This window comes from Oxyura jamaicensis, chromosome 2, assembly GCF_011077185.1.
Source record: "Oxyura jamaicensis isolate SHBP4307 breed ruddy duck chromosome 2, BPBGC_Ojam_1.0, whole genome shotgun sequence".
In the NCBI taxonomy this organism is placed as follows: domain Eukaryota; kingdom Metazoa; phylum Chordata; class Aves; order Anseriformes; family Anatidae; genus Oxyura; species Oxyura jamaicensis.
Genome location: NC_048894.1, coordinates 55,354,611 through 55,378,405, shown reverse-complemented (window position 1 = coordinate 55,378,405; position 23,795 = coordinate 55,354,611). Strand labels below are relative to the sequence as shown.

The window sequence follows — 23,795 nt, the reverse complement described above, 5'->3', positions numbered from 1 at the left end:
TCATTTGAGTTGCTTTACATGTCTTCTGGTATAATCAGTTCAGTATTTGACTTCACTTGGGAGGGAAAATCTGCATGGCTTGTGAGGGTACAGTACAGAGGGCCTTGACTAAGCAAAATACTGAGGACTCATCAATCCCATTCTTCTCCTTTGCAGCACAATTCCACAAATATTTATTCCTGAGGACTGTGGAATTGTAAGTCAGGACTAAGTCCAAAACATTATTTTTCTGAAACGTGCCTTAATTTTGGTATGATTTTGCATCACCTATTTCATGGTGTTTAAACTACAGTCCAGATGAAGGTGATGCAAACGCTAGGAGTTTGTGTTTTGTTTTGCATTAAAATTACCTACACTAAATTCATTCATAGATTGCAAATAAGTTCATGTAACTATTTACCACTGCATCAGTCAGCCTTACACACCTCCCAAAGAGCTCACAACTAAATATATATATATATATCAAAAAATTTCTACCCTGTTCTCTCTGCAGTGTTGTTTTCTGAGTTTTTTTTTTTTTAATTCATGATTACAGAAAGATTTCTAACTATCTTTAGTCATTATGACAGTCACACTTTAATTGCCGTCTAAGTTATCACTTCAGTGAAGCTAACGACTCTTGATGCAACACAGACGAGAGCCTCTCAGTTTAGTTTAATAACGCTAGACAAGGACCCTGCCTGGCACAACTTTAGCACTCATTGGAGCTTTGGGTACCGTGTAATTCAGTACCGCCTAGGACAAGTTAGGACCCAGAGCTCCCGATAAATACAAAATCATCAGCCTTTCGGTCGTGGGCCGGTGAGAGTCCTGGCACTTCAGACTGAGAAGTAAGAGGCCGGTGCTGTGTCCGCGGGGCCCGCACGGTGAGCCCAGATTGGAACGCGGGTCTCCGGCCCAGGGCCCTGCCGCGGAGCCCCTTCCACCGGGAGGCTGCGGCCGGGCCCGGCCGGGGCACGGAGGGGCGGGCCGGGGCGGCGCCTCGGCGCTCTCCGGGCCGCGGCGCGCCGGGGGGAGGCGGCGGCGGATCCGGGCCCGGCGGAGGCGGAAGGGGCGGGCGGCCGCGGCCTGACTCTGCGGGACGCGCGATGCTGGTGAGCGCGGGGAGGCCGCGCCGCTGTGGCGCAGCGAGGCCGGCGGGGAGGCCGGGCTGGGCCGGCAGGGGGGAGGCCGGCAGGGAGGGAGGCACCGCAGGGCCGAGCCGGACCGAGGCGGAGCGGGGCCCGGCCACGAGCCACGCTGCGGGGAGCAGGAGCCGGGGCAGGGGAGGCCGGGCCCGGCCGTCTTTCTTCTCGCCGGCGCGCAGCGAGCGAGGGAGGGAGGGAGGGAGGGAGGGAGTCAGGAAGGCGGCGGCGCGGGGATCCGGCTTCTGGGCCGGGCCGGGCGGGGAGGCCTGGGGCCGGGCGCTGAAATGCGCGGAGCCGGCGGCGGGGAGCTGCGGGGGCCGGGCCGCCCCGCGGGGCCCTCCTGCAGGCCCCGGCCGTGCCGTGCCGGGCTGGGCTCGGTACAGGCCTCCGCTCGCTCGTCCAGAGGCCCCTTGGGCTCTTCCTGCGAGCTGCCCGGCCGCCGTTTTCCAGCGCTCAGTCGCCTGCTCTCCTCCTCGCCGCGCAGCCTGCTCTCGCCGTGCCCCAGCCGTCCCGCAGCCATAGCGGCGCTCGCGGCTGCCCAGGAGCTGTTGGCTGCGCCCAGAGAAACCCTGCTGTGTCCCCAGCGCCGTGGTGTCTCCCTCGGAGTACTTCCCTCCTTATCACCTTCCCCAGGTCCCCTCACAGTCAAGGACTGTGTGCTGGACTTTCCCTTGTTGCCTTCTGCTGTTGTGGTGCTCCCAGGGAGGGTGCCCCCTCAGATAACCTTTTATCTGTTTGCTTGTTTATGTATTTATTGCCTCCATCCGGATGGCTAGTCTTGCTGTTTTTTGCCATTGCAACTAATCGCTTTATTCATCTCCCAGTAACTTTGTCTGCCACTGAAAGCTGACTGTGTCCTTACTGGGATACTTTCCAATCCTTCTTATTTCCTCTTCAATCTATATTCCTTAATCATCATTGTTCCCTTATTGCTTTTCCTCTTTCAGTTTTCTTCCCCTCAGTAACTGTTCCTGCACCGTGATTTTTTGCCCTTCTGATCTTATTTTCCTGTCATTAAAACCTTCCTTCTGATCTCACCTAATACTCTTTCCCTTTGACATACTCCTTTCCTTTGCAGACTCTCATGCTGTCTCCCCCACTTTGTATTTAAATCCTCCAGCCGTGCCTTTGAGGAGAAAGGAATTTAACCCTAGATTGTCTGTACACTTGTCAGTAAGCACTAGGAGGACACAGATTACTTACTTGTTTTACCTTTTTTGTTCTTGTTTGTTCATTACTAGCTTCCTTAACAACCTTTTTCTCCTATATAATGTTTGTATATAATCATATGCCTTCACCTTAATACACAACATACCCTGATGCTAGTCTAGAAAAAACTTCTGTCAACCCATTCCTCTGGGTCCTGCCAAAAGGCTCTCCTTGGGGACCAGAGATACCCAGTGGCTGTGTGCCTTAAATTAGGCCAAATATTGTTTGTAGTACCGTACTGTGCATTGGTACTTGGTTGATATGGGGTGCAATTGGGAAGCATTTGCTTTGGGGAAGTAGTAAGATACTTCTTAAGTACCATGGTACATAGTTTTCACCCCAAATATGCTTGCAGTTAACAGCTGCGATGTTGTGCGGTGATGGTTAAGAGTCTGTGTTGTACTTACACTTGGTGTGTCTGCTGGCGACTACTGGAAAACAAGCTTTTCCCTTTGCTTTGTGATTTCCCTTGTTTCCCAGTATTTTTTGCCAAATTTTTTATTTTATGTCTGTCTTAATTGCTTTGGTTAAGACTGGTTACATTTCATGATTGTACTGTTGTAATACATTTGAGGTGTGATTTAAACACCGAATATAGCTGTCCCAGGGAGGTGGGGGGAATACACTGAATCTTGAGAGTACTTTGTACACCAGACTTTAGAATCCAAGTTTGGTGTCTAATGTTAACAGCTTGTTCTTGTTTTTCTCAGCTGCATACACACAGATCCTAGAAACTCAACATCTCAGAGCAACTGAACTAGGCTTCTGATCTGAACTACCCCTCTAGAGGAAACTTTTTCCATTTGTTGATCCAGGGATCATATAGAGAATGGTTTCATAGTTTAGGCACCTTAATTAGGTAATACTCACCCCACTGCTCGATTGACAAAACAGTTGCACTGGTTTAACTAAATTATTCTCCTTTTACCACAGTCCTTTTCCACTGGTTTAAACTTGCCTTATACTTTGGGCCTGTTACTTAAACTATGGGCATGAGAAAATTGCATTGCTCTGATTTAAACCCTTTAAATTATTTTAAGCTAAACTGATGTACACCCTTAGTTGGATACTGATTTGAGGGTATTTTTTTTGAATTTAGCTTATTCTCAGTCTTGGTGTAATGTCTTATATTCTAGCTATGCTGTTATGGAGATAATATTGGGTCCTTTGAGGAAGTTTTCTCAGATATTCAGCTTAAAAAGTGTTTTCTTACAATTTATATGTGAAGATCTCTGAGTATTGCTTTTCATCTGTTATCTTTGTCAAGTAGTGTCTAGTTTTGCATAGTCACACTTATTTCAGTAGGGCCCACTTTAATGATGAGTCACATCCTGGTTGTCAGTTTTTATGTGGATTGAGTATACCTGGCGTTTTCTGACACTGAAACTTTTTTTTCTAATTTTCCTAGCAGAAGAAGCAGCTTTAAAGATGTCTCACTTGCTGTTATACCACTTTTAACATCCAAAATATTCATCGTGAATGTGAACACTGGGGATTGCCAGTATGCTATAGGTGGATAATGATATCATGCGTACTATACTTTTCAACCAGCATTTTCGAACTTGTTGAGGGCAGAAGCAGATTAAAGTGTAAAGTGGTTGGATCATGGCTGTGCTGCTGTACTTACCATGTTGTCTTAACCTGGTTTGTCTGCTCTGAGGGGAAGGGGCAGGGGTTGAATGAACTTCAGCAGGTCTGTGTCAGGAGGACGTGCATGGGCAGTAGCAGCAGCGTCTAGGTCAGCGCAGTCTTTATGCTGCACAGAGCTTGAAGGAAGATTGAGCATGGAAAACTTGGAAGTTCCGCTGTTACGTAACTTGTAGCCTTACGTGGATGTTCTTTGTGTGCTTTAGGAATGCTTGAACCTGTTTTAAACTGACTTCATATGTACTAGCATTGTTTCTTTGGAAAGAGCAAACTCAAACTTCCTCATAATTACTGTATTTTTTCAAGGTAATCTCCATGTAAGGAAATGGTTGTTGGAACCAACATTTAGAGGCCTAGGTAAAAGTTGTAACCTTTATAGGCTGCAAGCAAATTTTTAAAAAATTGTTGTTGAGACCACTGAGTTTCTCTTACTTGCTAAAGGGGAACATTCATTAAAGAAGAGACATATCAAGAAAATTTAATGGTTGGAAAATTAAAGAGAGCTGTAAAACATACCTTCATTTGGATTTTTTTTTTAAAGTCACTTGCAGTTTTATTATAAGAGAGTTTTTAAATTGGAGAACTACTACAGATTGACTGTTGATGGTTCTACAAGAATGCAGTTCCAGCCTTTTACAGACAGGATTAAATAACATGGTAATAAAGCTGTCCTGACCTGATACGCACCACTATAGTGCAGTAACTCACAGCCTTACTTTAAGGTAACTACAGGGTTGGAACACTGTTAGATGTAAACGCTTTCTGCATTACGAGTAGATATATGAGGTTTTAATCGGGGATTAGTTGCAGTGCAGATTGTGGAAAAACACTGTTTTAGGACATAATCTATGTTCCAGTGGGTAATTTTCAGAGTTCTCTTTTTACCCACAGAACCTCTGATGTTACACAGTCACAACAGTGAACTGATTCACGTTGTAATGTGACCTCTTCTTATAAGTGACACTGGTCAAGGTCAAATATATACAATTTTTAACCAAATATTTATTGCATTCCACTTTATTTAATATAACACTTCTCAAGTCGTTCTTTATCTAAGAACCTTGAAAAAATGGCAAAAAAATGAAGCTACTGTGAAAATAAGAAAATAATGACTCCACTCCACTTTATGGTTCAGGAAACTGATAGAGAATCATATCCTGTGGCAACCCTGTGCCAGAGTTGGGATTTCTTGTATTTTATTCTCAGGATGGCCCTACCTTTCTCGAATAAACAGTATAATTTTGATGTGGTGCTCTTCCAAAAACTAACACAAAAAGGAGGAGATTGATTTTAAAAAAAAAAAAAATTTTTTTTTCTTCTTTCCCTTTGATTATTCTGGCTTTGCAGTCAGGAGGTTCACTGTTGTAGGTTGGTCTGGCAGGTATAAGGCATTGCTTGAAATCACTAGTAAGAACAAAGGATCAAATACATATTTTCTCTGTAAGATCTTCCTAGTTGTGCAGTAGGTTCCAATAGCACTTCAATACCCTTGACATCTGTTTTTCATTAAATTAGAAATACCAAGAGGTGGTATAAAATGCTTGTTGACCTTGGTTTCATTAGATTGGCTCTGGTTAATGTTGCATTATGTCTCAGACTTTGTGTTACTTTGAAGGAGAAACTGAAACTTTTATCCTCTCACAGGACACTGAGGATTGAAGGCTTTTGCCACGTGGGCAGCTTCTCACTCTGCCCTGGTAATGTAGTGATATTTGGAAAACACAGATGTGCTTCTCTTCTCCCATTTTCGTGGAGGTACTGGTGGCCTCAGATGTGTTTGAGTCATTAGCATACAAGGTAGACAAAAATTAGTGCCAGGATTCTTTTTAAAAATAAAGCAGGAAGCTATGAGAATTTGGGTTGTTAGGAACTGAATTTCAGCCATAGCTGAACTCGAGAACCTCTTGTTTGTATTTTTAATTTGCAGCTGATGTAACTTGGCTTTTTATTGTTATGTGTTTAAGGTTGGACAATGTCTTGATGCTGATTGGAATTCAGAAACAAGGCTAATGGTGTGACCTTAGTTCACCCTGCTTTGCTCTGTAATTTAAACTTAATTTCATATGTAAATTTGCAAGCTCCTCTAGTGTCACTGCAGTGGAAACTATCATCTGGAAATTTTATCTTAAGTTTAGAGGACTTAATTTCAGATGGGGGAAGAAGGGTTATAGGGAAACTGTTTTGGTTTTGTTAGGCACTAGTCTTTCCATCTTGCTTTTCATGGTAATAATGTCACAAGCAAATATTTTGCTTGCTTCTGGGTGGTCAAGGGAGATTTTTTTTCACTGTACAATTTAAAACACTCTTCTTAAGAAAATGCAGGTATTTTTAAAATAGTCTGTTCTCTTACTGTGCAGGTATTTTTCCAAAGTTTTACTGTCTCTGAAAGTGTGCCTTTAACTTCTACGAAGTTAAACTGTTTCACTTCTGTACCAGCCATACCTGTTGCAGTTATCTGGAGTCAAAACTGATTAAAAAATAGCTCAAGACAATGCTGAATTTATGTGAAACTCCCTTTTGTACAGTAGAAATTCTTTGCTATGAGATTAGACTTAGGGTTTTCACAGTTCAGATAAGTTATTAGAACCAGAAAAATCATGTATGAATCCCTTTTTAGGCTTTAATGAGAGCATTCTCAGTCTTTTTCTTGCTGTCTCTGGAAGTAAGTAGCTATGCCTTGTCAATGTCTAGGCACCTGGAATGAACTAATCAGGAGCTTTACTCTTTTTTTGCAGCCAGCCTTCACAGCACTGTACCCTTTTGGAAATGTGCTTTGCTAGCAGATACATCAGTGCACATAACATGGACTTAAGGTTAGGCTGGATTCAAATGTAGGATGTAAGCCTGAATGGGAGGGGAAAACGAATGGGGGGAGCAGCTTTTGCATAGCAGTGTTTTTTGTCACATGCAGGAAATAAATGCAAGTAATTGCAATGTTTTTTCATTTTGTTGACTATTTTAACTATATGAGTTGGAATTCTCATTGCTTCTGAATGAAAGATTGGTAGGAAGGTTAACGTAGGAGGAAGCTTTTCAGTACTTAAGCCATGCTCTTGTGATATATTTGGTCATCTGAAAACTTCAGACTGTTATAAGACAAACTAGTGTGGCCATAATCATTATTTTTAAACTGAACTTACAAACTGCATTACTTTGATTAGATGAGCTCCTGCAAAGGTAAAAAGATCAAAGGTGCTGTGAAATTAATAAGCTATTGGGAAGAGATTCTACCCTGAACTGGCTGACACTTTTTAACATTAGTCCTTGCTAAAATTAGAGATAAGAATCACCACCTTCCAAGAGCAATGTGAAAACTTTGTATACAAATGTTGTTACAAGTGAAACTTGACATAACTTGACTTAACAGGTCAGTATGAAATCATCTGCTGTGGTGCACTACATTTTGTTACATTGGAGAGGGATTTGTGCTGGCATTTAGAGACTCACCCTGAACCTTCTGACAGAGGTGATACTGTGACTCAAGTGGCCTTTAAGTCCAGACCAAGATTTTCTGGGTGGAGATCTATAGGATCACCATAAAATCACCAAAAAATAAATAGGATCACCAAAACCAACTTACTCAGTTGGTTTCAGGTAAAGTTTTGATGGTAAGCAAGAGCTCTCAGGAAATCAGTTTATGTAAGAATTGGCTGTACAAGGTCATTAGGGTCTCTAGGCTGGCCCAAGATATTTCAGAGTTTCCCAAGTCTTCTGTGCTTGTTCTTGCTAAATTAAATTCAATACAACTTCCCACTGCTGATTTTTTTCTTTGTAAGAAAAACAAGGTGCCTTGTTCTGTCTTCTGTAGGCATGTTGAGTGTCTAGGATTGTGTTTTTTTGACTTCTCCACCCTCATTTCCCTTTGTTGCATCTTCCAGACTGATTCAAGACATGTAATTTGATCCATGTTGTCTGTCAAGGCGTGTGTGTTAGAACATTCTAATGTTTCTCTTCTGGTATTGATGTAATTTTTGGAATAATCTATAACTTTTTTTTTCAGTTGTTGTGGTTTCATTTTGCTGGAGCACAATGGAAATGTCTGCTGTAGACAGATTCTCCAGACTTTGATTAATTACACATTTGTAGTGTGTGTGAAGTGCTAAGGACACTATGCTTTTTCCTAGTCTTGCTTTAGGGATTAAGTTATTTTACATGTGTAAAACACCTGCCTATTTTAGTGACCTAAAATACTTCTGGACAGAAATGTCAATACTGTAAAATGTTGCATGCGGGACCATGGTTCAACTAAGCTATGTTACGTTATAGTTTTGAGCTCAGAATGGTAACCTCCACTGAAGTCAGGTAAACACAAAATAATTCATTTGGAGGCACATGGTTATAGAAAATGTCTTTGAAGTCATAAATGGTGAGTGCAAGTGTTCATAGAGACAAAATAGAGTTATTTCTTCTTCCTCTTTCCAACACATCAAATATTAATATGTGCCAGAGTGGAGGCCATGTCTTTCAGGATTGGAGAGATGTTTAACTTGGAAAAAAAAAGTCCAAGAAACAGTTTATATAACTGTTAAAGACAGAAATAAAAGGTGAAAGTGAAGAGAATTCTGTAAGTTTCTGTCCTCCCTCCCCACAAGCCAATGCTTGTGTCTATTTCACAATGGAGATTCTGTCTTACCTCCCTCTACCTCTAGTTAATCTGTACATTGTTCTCAGTTCTGCGCTTTGCGTTTTCACGTCTTTCCAAGGAGTTTGTGCTTACGTGACTTCAAAAGTTGTTCTAAGACTGCTTTGTGTGATTTTGCAACATCCTGTCTGTGGAACTGCCCATGTTTGGTAAGAGGGATATAAGAATAATAAATTGACAGCTTTGGTTATGAGAGGGGTTTGGTATATTTTTTTTGTAAGTTTAGCCTTGGTGTAAAGCAATAGATGTGCATGTGGATGCTTATTGTAAGGCAAAACCTCGCCAAGTAGTTTGATGTGGTAATACCTCAGGGTCACTTCAATTATTGTGATTTCAAGTTTATTGTAGCTAGAGTTAAACCAGCATTCTATATCTTAAATCGTTTTTAAAATAAGTACAAGAGCAAGCAAATAACCATCATGTTAGAATAAAGGTAGCCTTTAATGTCCTGATTGTGTCTTTTGAAAATACTTCGTATGTTGTTCAGCTGTATTGCATATCCTGGGTAAATAACTTAAATAGTTGCCTCAGATCAGCATAGAGGTAGCAGAGACTCTAGGAGAATAGAACTGGTTGGGAACCTTTTTTAGAGTTGCTGCTCTTGTTTTCAACAAACATCTGTTGAAATTCTGGATCAGATATGCTGAAATAAGGGGACAACAGAAGAGCAGGGTAAGATAAGACCGAGGTTGAGCTGGAAAAATGGGGATGAAAGAGTATGGAAAGAGGAATTTCACCTTGCATTTGTACATGTGTGCCTGTATTAAACTTACTACTTTTTATTTTCTTTTGAAGCCAAAGCTTAAATGTTTATTATGCTTTATCCTTCGAGCACAGAGGGCTGTTCTGTTGCTTTTAGTGGTTATTTAAGTGAATGTAGTCACTGCACCATTTTTTACCAAAGGTAACAAACTGTAGTTAGTGTCCAAATGAACTTGTGATGTATTTTTGTTACTGGCAAAATTTCTTTCTTCTTTAGAAAATGAATTTCAGGTGTATGGGGGAAAACTTTTGACTTCAGTGTATGTTTGAAAATTTTGGAAATCTCAATAAGGTTGAAGTCTTTGAACTTCTAGAATAAGTTCTCAGAGTGGTCTCTCACTCTGTTCTGCACTAGTGCGGCTGCATCTTGAGTACTGTGCAGTTTTGGGCACCACAGTATGAGAAAGACACAAAGCTGTTAGAGAGTGTCCAAAGAAGGGCAACAAAGATGGTGCAGGGACTGGAGGGCAAGATGTATGAGGAGCGGCTGAGGTCCCTTGGTTGGTTCAGCCCAGAGCAGAGCAGGCTGAGGGGAGGCCTCATGGCGGCCTGCAGCTCCCTCACCAGGGGAGCAGTGGGGCAGGCGCTGAGCTCTGCTCTCTGGGGACAGTGACAGAACCCGAGGGAATGGCATGGAGCTGGGACAGGGGAGGGACAGGGGAGGGACAGGGTGGGTGTTGGGAAAGGTTCTGCACCCAGAGGGTGGTCAGGCGATGGGACAGGCTCCCCAGAGCAGTGGTCACGGCACCAAGCCTGACAGAGTTCAAGAAGCGTTTGGACAATGCTCTCAGACATGTAGTCTGATTTTTGGGTGGTCTTTTGAGGACCCAGGAGTTGGACTTGAAGATCCTTGTGGGTCCCTTCCAACTAGGATTTTCTATGGTGATTTTAATGGCATTTGTTTCACCATAACTTATTACTGAAATTAGACAAGGGTTGACTTAGAAATAGGCAAGGAATTACTTAGAAATGACTGAGTTTAGGTCCCATATCTTTACAGGTCTGATAGCTTTTTTTTTTCTTTCCAAGTTCTTACTGAGTTAAGAACCATCAACTTTGAATTCTATCTGTACTTGTTCTTACTGTTATTGAAGTAAACTATCTTTAAATCTGTAGTTTAGAAATACGTGGTTATGAGAGGACGATGGGTGGTGCATAGGCTCTGTAGCTGTTAAGGAAAAAGTTATATTGTATTCAGACATCAAAATAAGGTAGTAACTCCAGCATATAGCTTGAGATGCTGTAGTCAGGTGTCTTTTATTGTGTTTTTTAGATAATCTGTGAAAATTAACCCTACTTTCTTTGTATAGGCCTCATGCAACATACACATTGTTTTCCTTATATTTCTTTCTTTAAAATAAAGTTTCTTAGGTCAGCAAAAATTAATGATGCCATTTTTAAGTGAGATCTCATGCCTTGTATATGAGGTATGTTCCTCCTCCAGCCCCCAGTAACAGAAGAGGAGAATAGCATTTCCCTCTGTCCTTTGAGGGCATTGTCCTAAAGTTTGGGGAGAAATATTACTTCCTTTTGATGTTGGCATAGGCAGAAATGACAAGGTTCTTTGACAGTTCTGTTTTAATTGTGGTGCTGGAAAGTGGGGTTAAGAAATGGGCTGTTGAAAACTGTCATACTGCTTCATGAAGTTGTCTGTATCAGCTGAAAACTGCAGAAGTAATTTTTTATGTAATAATTGCTGGTCCTGGAGACGTAATGCAATCTGAATTCACTGGTCCAGAGCTACTGAGCAGGTGGTGTAACTTGGGCAGGTGGTCCTGTCTGTGACCTGGTCAGGAACAGTACATTTGCTTTGTGGTTGAGCAAGAAGGTACGGTGACAGTCAGTTTAAGTTTGACTTGTACATACTCTCAGTAACATCACTTCCAAAGGTGAGAAATCATACTGATGAAAAGGTTATGACTTAATGTTGAGCTTTCAATTCATCTGTAGCCATGTTTGGCCCTTGAAAGGGCACTTTGCCTCCCTTGGGAGGTTGCGCATAGACTGAGCTCTGAGGAATGGTGGACTTCTAAACTCTTGTTCTTTCATTATAGTCTCTGTGCATTTATTAGTTTTCCCCAAAGCAGTGAGGATTGCAGCAATGGATTTTTGTTGTTGTTTTCGTAAAATGCTGAAAGTCAGAGTATTATGTGATACCAGGTGGCGTGCATGGATGGTGTCATGTTGTTATGTAAGTTCTAAAAGCTGAGACCTCTTTAGCTAGTGAGAGCTGTTGATGAAGTGCTATAGCTCTCTTATTTTCCCTTCTCTTTATTCTCCCTTGTAAATTTAGTGATAAGGACCATGGGTAACAAGACAGCGTGACTACTGTGGACCAGACTTGGTGAGGTTTTGTGTGCATGAATCACAAAAATAATTTTGAAAGTTACACTTATGCATAGCAATGAAATAGAACTTCATATTTTCACTGGGTCTTGTGTGTAATAACAACTGTGCTATGCAACAAAGACTCATTTTCCCTCTCTCTATACATGTAACACCATCTTAGTTGAACAAATAAGTGCAAACATCTGCTTTTATAAACATGATTTTGTAACTATTCTTATGCAGTGAAACTCCTGTTGTGGTAATATATTAATAATTCCCTTTCCATTTTTCTGCATATGAATAAATCTGAAAAAAGTAGTTGGAATCATTATTCATCTGTTACGTTATTTACCAACTGTGTTAACTAGTAACTAGAAGAAGTAAATGTTTTGAATCTATGCAGTTAGTGATATGATAACATTCCATGGGAAGTTAGTGATTTGATGATAACATTCTGTAGTTATGTCTTTAATTGTAAAATTCAAATTGAAAGATAGCCAAAGGATGGTGATGTAACGTCACATACAGTAGAAATTACTGTTTCTAAAGAAAATATATTTATACGTAGTGGACTGCATGAGAAAAGAAAATGAAAATCAAATCTAAGTTCTTTCTTCATGGCATTTTTTGTTAACGGCTACATCTTGACTTAAACACAGAGATTATTTTAGGGGGATGCTAGGGAAAATCAGTACAGTGTGAATGAGGAACATATTGATTTTAAAAGATTATGGAAGAAGGCAGTATTTGTAGATGTACCAGGACACGCAGCAAGATTAGGAGGTGCTTCATGAGAGAAGGTACATATTTCCGTCATACGTATATAATTCTGCACCTGTTAGGACACTGGTTACAACAGGCTTGCATGGAAGGGTGATGTACTCTTACTCTGGTGTCTCTCTAGGTGCCAGTAAGAACCCTAGGTGTTGCTTCTCTCTGCAGCCTGCCTGGGAAGGGACCTTGTCCCGCTCATGAATTACAATAACAGTTACTGTACTTTCTTTGACCTAATAAGAGGTTGGTCTTCTCTTGTGAACTTTTGTACATGAGTGAAGTGTTCTGTATTAGTTACACCAAAATATTTTTAATAAAATACAATCTAATTCCAGGCTGTTTGTTTTTTACAGATTAGTAAAAGTGTCATGGTCAGTTACATTTTACAGATTTTGATAGAGAATGATAGTTGGTAGGCTGGCAACTGTGTCCTCTTTTGCTTATGTGGAGAGTTGAAATAGTACCAGGTTTAAGGAACCAAGAGGTTTATTTCCTCTTGGATTCAAGAGAGAAAGTTGACTTTGTTGCTTTGTATTGCAGTGCTGACCTAGGGTCATAGTCCAAGGTTCTGGGTGTGCTACATGCACTTCAGACCATGGCCATTCTCCTGCAGTAAGAGGCGAGCGGCCACTTGTGGACCTTTGTTCTTCGGGTGTTCATTGCTAAGTTGTGGAAATCCCATCATTTTTACTTTGTGGCAAGTTTGTTTTCCAGAAATGAAACACAAATAAGGTGTGATCTGTTTTGCAGTGCGGCATGGTGATGCGTTATTCACATGCCTCTAACAATCAGTTTGCTGTAACTATAGAAGCACAAAACAGCAAAGTTAAATTTTAAATGTACATTTTATAAGATACATATATTGATTGTATTCTGTTTTTTCTCTTCTAATCTTCCAAGTAATTGTTGCTCATGTTAAAAGAAAAAATAGCTACAGAAGCACTTTCTCTGATTGCAACAAATACTGTCTCATTTTGCAGATTTACATCATCTAAATAATTTTACATGTTTTTTACTTAGAATTTGAGATTTAAATACTTATGGGTAATGGGTAGTAAATGACTAAGAGGAATGTTAGCTTATGTGTTATTTTGGTAAGGACTGATTTGCTGACTGAAAAAAATGAATGTGTTCCCCTTTCCCAATAATTTGCAGGGAGAGCAGACAGGTAGGGTATGATACTATCTTTAATCTTAAACTGTGGAATCTGGAGTGCAACATGCAAAGTCTAGAAGTGGCTGTGATGAAGTACTTATGATGTATTTTAGATCCTGGAAGTATATCTTCATCTTCCACTGCTCAGAGGTCAAAAACAAATAACAGGATTTATCAGGTCTTGGCACATACTATCCTTGAAGTTACAGAAGGATTCACATGGCCCTTTGCCAGCAGGCTCCATTACAGGACAGGTTTATCATAGGGCTGTACTCTTTTCTTCATGGCAAAGAGTAATGATATGTTTCACTGTGTTTTGAGTATTACAACATTTCAGTGAATGCACTCTAGGGTAAGTTGATCCTGATTTATTACAACTTGATTATTGTGGATTAATTCTTTTAATCGTGTTACCTCCTTTGTCACTCTAGCAAATCTTAATTTGGTTGCTACAGAGGATGAGCCAAATTAAAATTGCAAATAGATTCTAAGGACTTCTATAAAAATGGATCTTTATTCTGTGCATTCAATTAGTTGTTCTTTTTTTTCTGGCCATTATGGGTTTCTCATCAGTGTAAATGAAAATGTTCCAAAGAGATCACTAATTTTGTATTTTTTACTCTAGTACTAATGAATTTGATTGGACTGTTTTGTAATATATGCATCTTTTTCCTTTTGCAGATTTTCTTCCTGGGAAGCATTGCTGTTTGCATATAAAGAATATCTTAGAGTTGCTGCAGCTGAGTTTAGAATGTTGCTTTACTTGTGATTCTGATGGAGGAATAACCAGATCTCAGGCTGCTGCACTGGAAGACTTTGCAGGCAATACAAAATGTCATCTAATAGGAGTCAGAACCCTCACGGACTTAAACAAATTGGTCTTGACCAGATATGGGATGACCTACGAGCTGGAATTCAACAGGTTTACACCAGACAAAGTATGGCAAAATCCAGATATATGGAACTCTACACGTATCCTAGCATCTAAGTCAATTAGTACTTTCATTCTTTCATTGTTGGTAGATTAAAAATAGTTTTTTTTTACATTTTTAAACTAAAAATTGCTTCATATCCTGTTGATTTAGTGATGTTTAAGAATATATCAACCTTTTCTATTTAATCTTACTTGCAAGTAAGCAGAAAGATTCATTGTTCTGGAAAACTCTTAGTTATGTATACTTCTGAATTTTAGGTTTGATTATGATTGTTTGATAGAGCAGATACTTAAGCTTTTTATTAATTAACTTTTTTTCCTTTATATGTTAGATTTTGGCATTATTTTGTGGGTCTGACTTTTTCCAGTTACCTTGAAAAATTTTCCGTTGTGAACTTCAAAATAGTTCTTTAATCAGAGTTGTTTTTATGATTTTTCCAGTCGGTGTGAGGATGTGCACAATAGATTTCTCTTGAATTGTTAATTCATATCCAAGAGCTATTGAAGTTTTGCAGCAACTCCTATTCTGGAGATTGTTGTGTTCATCTGTGTATACCAAACTACTACTTGGAAAACTTCAGGAAATTTATTTCTGTCAGGTAGTGTGTCAGGATCGAAGTCAAGGAGTTGAAGGTGACTCCCAACCTCTGCTCTTGTGAGACCTGCCACCTGGAGTACTGTGTTCAGCTCTGGGGCCTCCAGCACAAGAAGGACATGGTTGTATTAAAGCGAATCCAGAGGAGAGCCGTGAAGGTGATCAAAGGGCTGGAGCACCTCTTCTATGAAGATAGGCTGAAGGAGTTGGGGTTCTTCAGCCTGGAGAAGAGAAGGCTCTGGGGAGACCTTACAGCAGCCTTTTGGTACATAAAGGGAGCCTACAGGAAAGTTGGAGAGGGATTCTTTGTCAGGGAGTGTAGTGATAGGACAAGAAATAACGGTTTTAAACTAAAAGAGGATAGATTTAGATTAGATATAAGGAAGAAATTATTCACTCTGAGTGTGGTGAGGCACTGGCACAGGTTGCCTAGAGAAGCTGTGGATGCCCCATCCCTGCAAGTGTTTGAGGCCTGGTTGGATGGAGCCTTGGGCAACCTGGTCTGGTGGGGGCATCCCTGCCCATGGCAGAGGGTTGGAATTAGATGATCTTTAAGGCCCCTTCCAACCAAACCATTCAGTGATTCTATGATATCTGATCACTGATTTTTAAAGAGACATGTGCCTCTTCCTGTATTACAGATGCAGTGTTTAAATTCAGCACATTGTTTGGAAAGTGATAAATCCTGCTATTGTGCCTTCTGTAAAAAGTGACAGTCAGTTGGATTTGACAAGGAACCACAGTAAGGTGAAATCTCTCACCTGTTCTGTTTTGCATCTGTTGGTCAGTATTCATTCTAAGAACCTTCTACTGCCTAGCAGAATTAAGTACTGTTTAAGAAGGTTGTGGTACAGCAGAGTGTGTAGCCATATGACATAAGAAATTGAATGGTTGTATGCATTTCCTTACTTTAAGTAATTGATAGTTTTATTAATTTTTTGAGATTTTTAATAAAGGTTATTATTCTGATACATAAATTAATTTTAAAATTGTTGTTGGCACTTACTTGGAGTTGTGCCTCAAATTTTAGTCTATTTTTGTTAACTTATTCGAAGAGACGGCTTAAAAAAAAAAAGCAAGGTAATATAAGTCAGTTCTGTGGTTCTCTGGACTTTCTAAGGAGACAGTAAAAGTTTGTTTTCTGCATGCATAATCTCAGAGAAGGTGTATAATCTTATGTATGCTTGCAGAATCCATGCTCCAAAGAAGAAAAGCCCTGAGGAGTCTCTTGATTGTGTCTAAGATTTTTCGTCAACAGAGGTAGGAAGATGAAGTAACATTTGGTTTAGGATCAGAACTTTTCCTGAGACTTGAGATGACTGAAGCCTTGTGTTGCTAGATCCAGTGTCATTCTTTACTGAACGAAACAAATCTGCAGAACTTCAATGTTTGCAAAAAATTTGACAGGTACTAGAACTTCTGAGGGAGTTCATTACCTTCTGAGTGCCTTTAACATATTCCACCTGTGTGAGTTCCATCAACCAGTTCAGCTGAAGACTAAATACTTGGTGTACTCCTAAAACATCTACTTTTTTCCCCTCTCCATCAGATGTTCTCAAATATTCATTGGATGAAGCTGTGAAAGGGCTATCATGTATATTAACTACTCATTTGCTTCTTGCTGCTTCGAGTTGTTGAGCCTGAAATTTAGATGGATTTTGTTTCTTCCATAAGAGAATTCATTTCGTGAATAATTTTGGTAGTTGACTTTGATATTTATTTGTGGATTATTTTAATAATCCAGTACCTCAGAATATTTGGTGCTGGTTAGGCTAAGAGTTTTGAATCAACTATCAAGATAATAATGCACTTTACATCCTATATCAAGTTCAAAAGTTGTTCTTGAAAGAAGACTTAACCGCTTTTAGATGCAGTATTGGAAACATTTGCTCAGTCATCACATGCAATGAGTCTATTAGATTGACAGACTTTTTGAGAGGCTCTGAATAGCTGGGTTTGGAAAGCAAAACAGATGAGTTTCAGCTGAGTGTAAGGTCTGAAGATCAGCCTTACTTCCGAGAAGGCTGAATGTGACACCAGTTTGGAAATCTTGTGGAGTGGACAGTTCAGTCATTTCCCCATCCTTTTTTGTTGTGTGCAACTGCATTTGCTTCTGTATCTAATATTGAACTTTTAGCCAGCATTGATTGGAGGTGTGGAAGTTCTTGTTGTGCTTTGTTAAAATGAATTTTAGAAAGCAGAGGAAGGGTTGAGCAGTTGAGACAGCTTGGACCCTCCATCCTATCTCCACTCATTCTCTTTGTCCAGAGAATCTTTTTGTGAGACAGTGGATTCAATCTTTGTTGAGTATAGGTCAGAGCTGGTATTTAATTTTTTAATGCTTTCTTCTAGAAGGAGAATTAATAGGTTGATTATTCTGGATGTTTTCTAGATCAGAGAATATTGAAGAGGTGAACCAAGAAATCTTGTTTCTGAATGGTAGTTCTAAAGACTTCAATCCCTACTCTTTTAGATTCCTTTGTGCTTCTGATTTCAGGATGTATTTTTTTTTTGGTCAAATGAGACCATTACCAAATGTTTTTTGTTTTTTTTTTTTTTAGCGCAGCACATACTCTTGTGATTCCTTTTTTTCCTACCAGCTATGTCAAAACACCTAATCAGAAGAGCAGTCCTTTAGAGAGGGTATGATATTTTTATTTACTGCTCCTTGCACAGTTATGATGGATTGTACTGTAATTACTTTCTGATGTATGTTCTTTGTTTCCTGTTGAGAACTTCCTTATAGAAACAAAATCCCTTTAGAATGGTACTTGCTGTTTTACCTTTTTTTTTTTTCCTTTAGTGATAATTACTTTGGAGGCTGTTAGGAAAAGGACTAGGTTGTAAAAGTCAGTTCTACAACAGTGATGAAGTTTGTGGAACCCTGGAGAAAAACAGCAAATTTCGATATCACTGCACATGAGAGGGTAGTTTACTGATAAGTTGTTCTCTCCCTTATACAAAGGAAAAATGAGCTCAAGCCACTGTTCTGCAACAAAAACAACAAAAGAGGAACCCCACTTCTTGCAATAAGTCAGGGAGTAGTATTACCAATGTACGCAGAGTATTTCTCCATGTCATTTGATCTATTTTGACACAACTGGCAGTGGGTCTGTCCAAGAAAGCACCATCCTTGCAAAGCAAATTGTGAGCTTCTGAACTCTTGATGGAACACCTATTACTTTGTTTATTTACTAGAATGACTCTTAATACAAATAAGAACAAGTTGAATAAGTCAATTATCTTTATGACCACCTCTTCCCAACGTCCATCTGGCAATGGTAAAATATTTGTACATCTTCCATTTTACTATTATTTTTTTACAGAAGCTGTTGACAGTTTTTTAAACTAATTATTCGGTAAGTTGATTTATTTTCCTCAGATGAATTGGCATTTCCACACATTCAGATTTAAATTCTGCAGTGGAGGAAATGAAAGGATTTGGTAACTTACCCTGTTTTATATATCCTAAACAGATACTCAGACCTGGTATTAGACTATCAGAAAACTTTCCTGCACCATATTGAACTAGCATGAATTTTCACAGTGGCTTACCCAAAAAGCTGAATAACTTCTTGAAGTTATTCTTCTGTTCCTCAAAGAAGTCTTCAATTTACAAATATGATTGATGAATGGAAAGCTCAGTGGTTCACCATTATTTCATACCTCTGTACTTCTTATTTGAAAACTCAAGATTTTTTTGTCATAAACTCATGCTCTTACTGTGTTACTTTACAAAACATAATCTGGGAAGCATTTATAGATTATTTATAGGCAGTGTAAGTATTTTATACCTATGTTGAACAGAGGAGCCTTCTTGTTCAGTTGTAATATTTAAGGAATATGTTCAGCTGGGGAGAACTGTAAAGGGGTTCTAGGCATCATTAATTTACTGTGAATAAGATTTCAGTCTACGTGAAGCAGAGAGAGAGCTTAAAATGTTTTAATTGGTAATAGGAAGAGTACTATGGAAGGTTTGATTTTTTTTTTTTTTTTTTTCACTGAAAAATGCATCTGCATCAACTTTATTATATTATTGTCCCTTTATTAACAACTTGGCAATTATTTTTGAAAAGAATTATGTTAAGTATTTTAAAGTAAGGAAAAGTAAAGGTTAGGCTTTGCTGTCTAATTTAATTATTTTATGAACATTTTTCCCTTGTTTCTAAATTTGCTTACCTTGATTCAACTTTTTAAACTTTAATGAAGTGGTAGTTATTGATTATCCATTGTGTCAAGTAATTGTACATCAGAAAAGGTTAATGTCGTTTTATCTCAGATTTTAGCACACAATAAGGGAAAAATATTATTGTATACATTGTAGTATATTTACATTCTAAAAATGCCAGATGACTGAGGATAATCTCCCTGTTAATAAAATAACATATATAAATACATGAAACATGTTTTTGCCTGTGGATAGATTCAGCACCAGTAGAACGTTTTGCCCAAGGAGAATCATGAAGTCATTGCTTCTTTTGCAACTGCTTCTTTTTCTGATGGCTTTTTACTGAAATTCTTGTAAGATTCTTTAGTTAAGATTTTTAATAAACAGAAGTACCTTAAAACTGTAAGAATCTTTTATTTACTGATCCCACAAATCTGTTGTTACTGGGCAGTACAGCATTTTTTTTTCTTAATGGACCTTATTCTTTCTGTACAGAAAAAGATACTGGGATGCTAGGGAATGCAGTTCTTAAACCTCAGAATGAGTTCCACTTTCTTTTGAGATTCTAAGCTATCCTTTCACGTTAATGGCAAATTGAGGTCATTCTGTTTACATCAAAGCAACCTCCACTGTGCTAGTAGTAATCCTATTTACATTCCATATGATATTTCTTAGCATTTCTTGTGTGCAAGTTAGAGCTTATATGGAACGTGAAGGTAGAAGTAAGTGCATTTGTGGTAGAAGTAAATGAATTTGTTTATACTTTTTGAAGGGTACACAGTTATGCAGAAATGTAGGTATAATGGTACAGTCTTGTGTATTGCTGCTTTGGTTTTAAAGAAGTGCAGAATATATTTGTTAGTGTGATCAGTTCCTTCTTTATTTTCATCTCTATGCTGATCGCTTGCTCTTTTACTTGCTTGTAGTAACCAAGAATATTCTGTACAAAATCAACTTCTGTCAATGAATAGAACTTTAAACTTAACCTCAGTTATGGCGGTTCTTACTCATTGACATAAAGACTTTACACTTTGTGTATGTATCTGAGTTTGAAAATCTGTGTTTTCCTTGTAACTCAGTGCTTCTCTACTATTCTTTTGGTTTTATGCCACACGGATGGAAACAAACAAGTTTTCTATTAGTCTTTAGATGGCATTTGCTGGAAGTTTCTCAGATCTCAGACTTAGGTAAATGTATGTGAATTCGATTATGTCTGGATTCTCGATCAGCCATGCGTGTTGCTATTTATTTGTAATAGGTCCTACATTCACTGCCTCAGTCTTTCCCTGATTTACATGGGTATAGCTTAACAAAACAGTAGTATGTCATATAAAGACTTAAATGCGTAATTGATCATAGAAAAAATTGTATTGAAACTCACATGGAGAATGTGTGGGGCTGGAGCTAGGGTCTTTTTTTGTTTGGCCTTTGTTTGAACTGCTTTGTGGGGTATCTGTAACCTCTCCTAACTGAATTAACTTAAAAATGGGCTCTTGCTGATACCTTCCTGAAAAGAATTAAGGCTTCTGGTTTTATTTTTTTGGTCGGTTGTTTTTTTTGTATGTTATTTTTTTTTCCTTCCCATTGCTACTCCACAGAAAGCTGAATTTCAGGTTTAAAGCACTTGTTCTGAAAAGTGACTTGATCTTGGCAACCTCATAATTTCAAAAACCTGTGCAAAATTTCATTATTCTGTTTGTTTTATGAGGTGTTAAAGTCATATAGACATATATGCTTCTCTTAGAAGTTTTATTTATGCACGAGATGGTTTTGTGAAGTTCAGCCGACATAATCTGGACACGTGAGTTGAAATGACTTTAATCTGTTTGAAGAAAATGCATAAAGCAGTTCTCTGTTGAAAATGGTAAGCTATTCTGTTTTATTGGAAGTTATTTTACAAGAATACAAAATTTCCATAGCCTTTCCTAGTGTTTTTTTGTTGTTGTTGTTGATGTTTTCTAACTTTCTTTCTATATGTTGTTGCATTACTTCGGCATAATTAAGGAAAATGCACTTTTTTAACAGAAGTATAACTAATCTGAACTTGTCTGTGTCGACCTACTCTTAGGGCGATGGCATTTGCCATAGAGTTAATTACTGATTTAGATATGTAAAATAGCAAATTTATGCTTTATCTTCATTATAAAGAGACTGAAAGCAGTAACAGAAAAACTCTGGTTAGAAGGTGGTTTGGCTTTGTCTTCTTGTTGTAAAAGCTTTGTGGTCATTTCTCTGCCATAAATAATGTAGCTTTGTGCTAAATTATATTATTTCTGCTTCCCTTTCACTTCCTTTTATTTTTACATATCTGTACTCCAGCTATGCTATTTTCATAGCAATATGGGAGAACTGTGGCGACCCAGCTGTGCTACTGAAAGGGGAATCAGTTATTACCTCAGAAGCACAGCTTTCTTTATGTAAATCTAAAATTAGAGACTCATAAAACGAAGTAATTCACACCCACTGGTGTAAAATCTGAGTGTTTTCCTATTGTATTGAATTACAAAATTGATGCTTGTCTCCCATATTTTGTCTGCACTTGCTCCATGAAATAAAAATGCTTCATGAAATATTTTGGTACTTTTCTGGGGAAGAGGTTAGTTAAGAGGTGACCATAGCACTCTCAAGCTTACTGTTTTCATGGTGTGCTTGCTCAAAAAGCTTATGCAGTACTGCTGAAAGACTGTTTCACTTCCCCTGTGCTGACACAGAAGTTTATAACCTCTCAGCATATGATCTGGGAAAAGAAAGAATGGTTAGTTGTCATGGCAGTCGCTTCCTCAAATCCACACTGACTGTCTGCATGAACTCCTGTCCTATTAGAAAAGTAGGTGGCAAGGATGGAGGTTAAGCCTTCCAGGTGCATTTTGTTTGTCAGGATTGTTTCCTTCAGTATGTATGTTGTACAAAGCCATGAATTCATTATGAAATGGTAGATGCTCAGCTTTAGAAACTGAGTAAAGGTTGTTTTAAAGCAGTGTAAATTGTATTGAAGACAAAGATGGTAAAATTATTCTTAGTCTTTGGATGCTTCTTGAATCACATCTTAGAGAGCTTTAGAGAGAATAAAGTTTTGGAAGATTTTTCATCTCAACTTACACAATACTGAATAAATTTACAAACTTGCTTTTCGTCTCCTACCTCAAATCTTAATTTAGATAAATAAATCTGTCTTTCACTATAAAGATGATATAAAGATTAATCTAATCCGTAAGATGGTTTGTCTGCTTGCTGAACCAAGCTTGAAGTCTAGAAGCCAGAAGCTTTGGGTGCAATGCAACTTCACTGTAAACCATTGATAAATTAATTTCTCTGTCGTAGTATGTGAATCACTGTGCAAACATCCGTAGAAATGTTTTCTAATAGACATTTGGGTATGTACTTGACTTCCAAAGCATGAGGCAATTGAAGGGGATTAGTTTGCTTTCTGCAACCAAGAAATATTTTTATAGCATTCTTCTTGTGATTCTCAAATGGACTGGCATGTACTTTGCTGCAGGCAGCACATCATTGATTGTGTTTTGCATATGTCAGTCTTTCTGTCAGTGGTTGGCTTTACCAGACGGGGATGCAAATTGTAAACAAAACCTAAGAGAGTATTCTTTTATGCATAATATGTTGAAGAGTTGTTTGCACTTAAAAACTACCTTCTGCACAGGCAAACTATAACTTCATTTTGACTTGTGTAGAACAAATAAAATAGAGTATTTGGAAAGTGCCTTCTTGGACACTTTGGCTAGTGAGACTCAAGCTGGAACTACAAGTAAAGGTGGCTATTACTGGTATATTTTTACTTCATCTCTGAGATGATTACTGAGGAATGGACAAAAGATCTCAAAATCTTTCTCAGCATTTACTTTACAGGAAGTCCTGGATTTAACAGTAAAATATATGGGGCTGAAAAAAGGCTTATGTCTTCTAGCCTTGGTCTTTGATTTTTCTGAAGGCTGTTAGGATGATTGTTGGAGAGAGCAGAAAGAGTATTATCATCATCAGGCAGTATTCACAAAAAAATGTAAGAATTACTCACCATCTGGGCTCCTTGTATTTTTAGGCTTGATCAAAGCCACTTGGGTTAGGAGAGCTAGGAGAAGGTGGAGGCAAAACTCCAAGCTTGGTATTTATAAATCAAAACCCTAAATTCCTTGCATCATTACAGAGGGACTTCCCATACACAATCCAGAGCACCTTAGATTAAATATTTTAAAGTTAAACTGTGAGATAAGCCCTGCTTTTCTTCTTTGTGGGAGGGAAAAGTTTTGTATCCAGAGAAAATTTGTTGTACTGTATAGCGTTGCGCACATGAATGGGGAATTCTGAAATTGAAGTCTAGATGATAAAAGTAGCAACAGTGCCAGGAAAGTTGAACAAACAAGTAGCTAGGAGCTGAAAGAAATCGATAATGTTCAGGTAATAAGTGGCTGATAAGAGATTAGGAAGCTGATAAAGCTTTG

General features: G+C 38.7%; 1 protein-coding gene across 1 annotated transcript in view; it reads left to right on the top strand.

Annotated features, from left to right (window-relative positions):
- The first annotated feature begins 949 nt into the window (after positions 1-949).
- CUL1 (cullin 1) overlaps positions 950-23,795 on the top strand; it is a 50,151-nt gene continuing 27,305 nt past the window's right edge. Inside the window, exons 1-2 of the mRNA XM_035316577.1 lie at positions 950-1,094; positions 14,326-14,616. Coding sequence (XP_035172468.1) covers positions 14,477-14,616 — 140 coding nt within the window. The 5' untranslated portion in view covers positions 950-1,094; positions 14,326-14,476. The remainder of the gene's footprint in view (positions 1,095-14,325; positions 14,617-23,795) is intronic.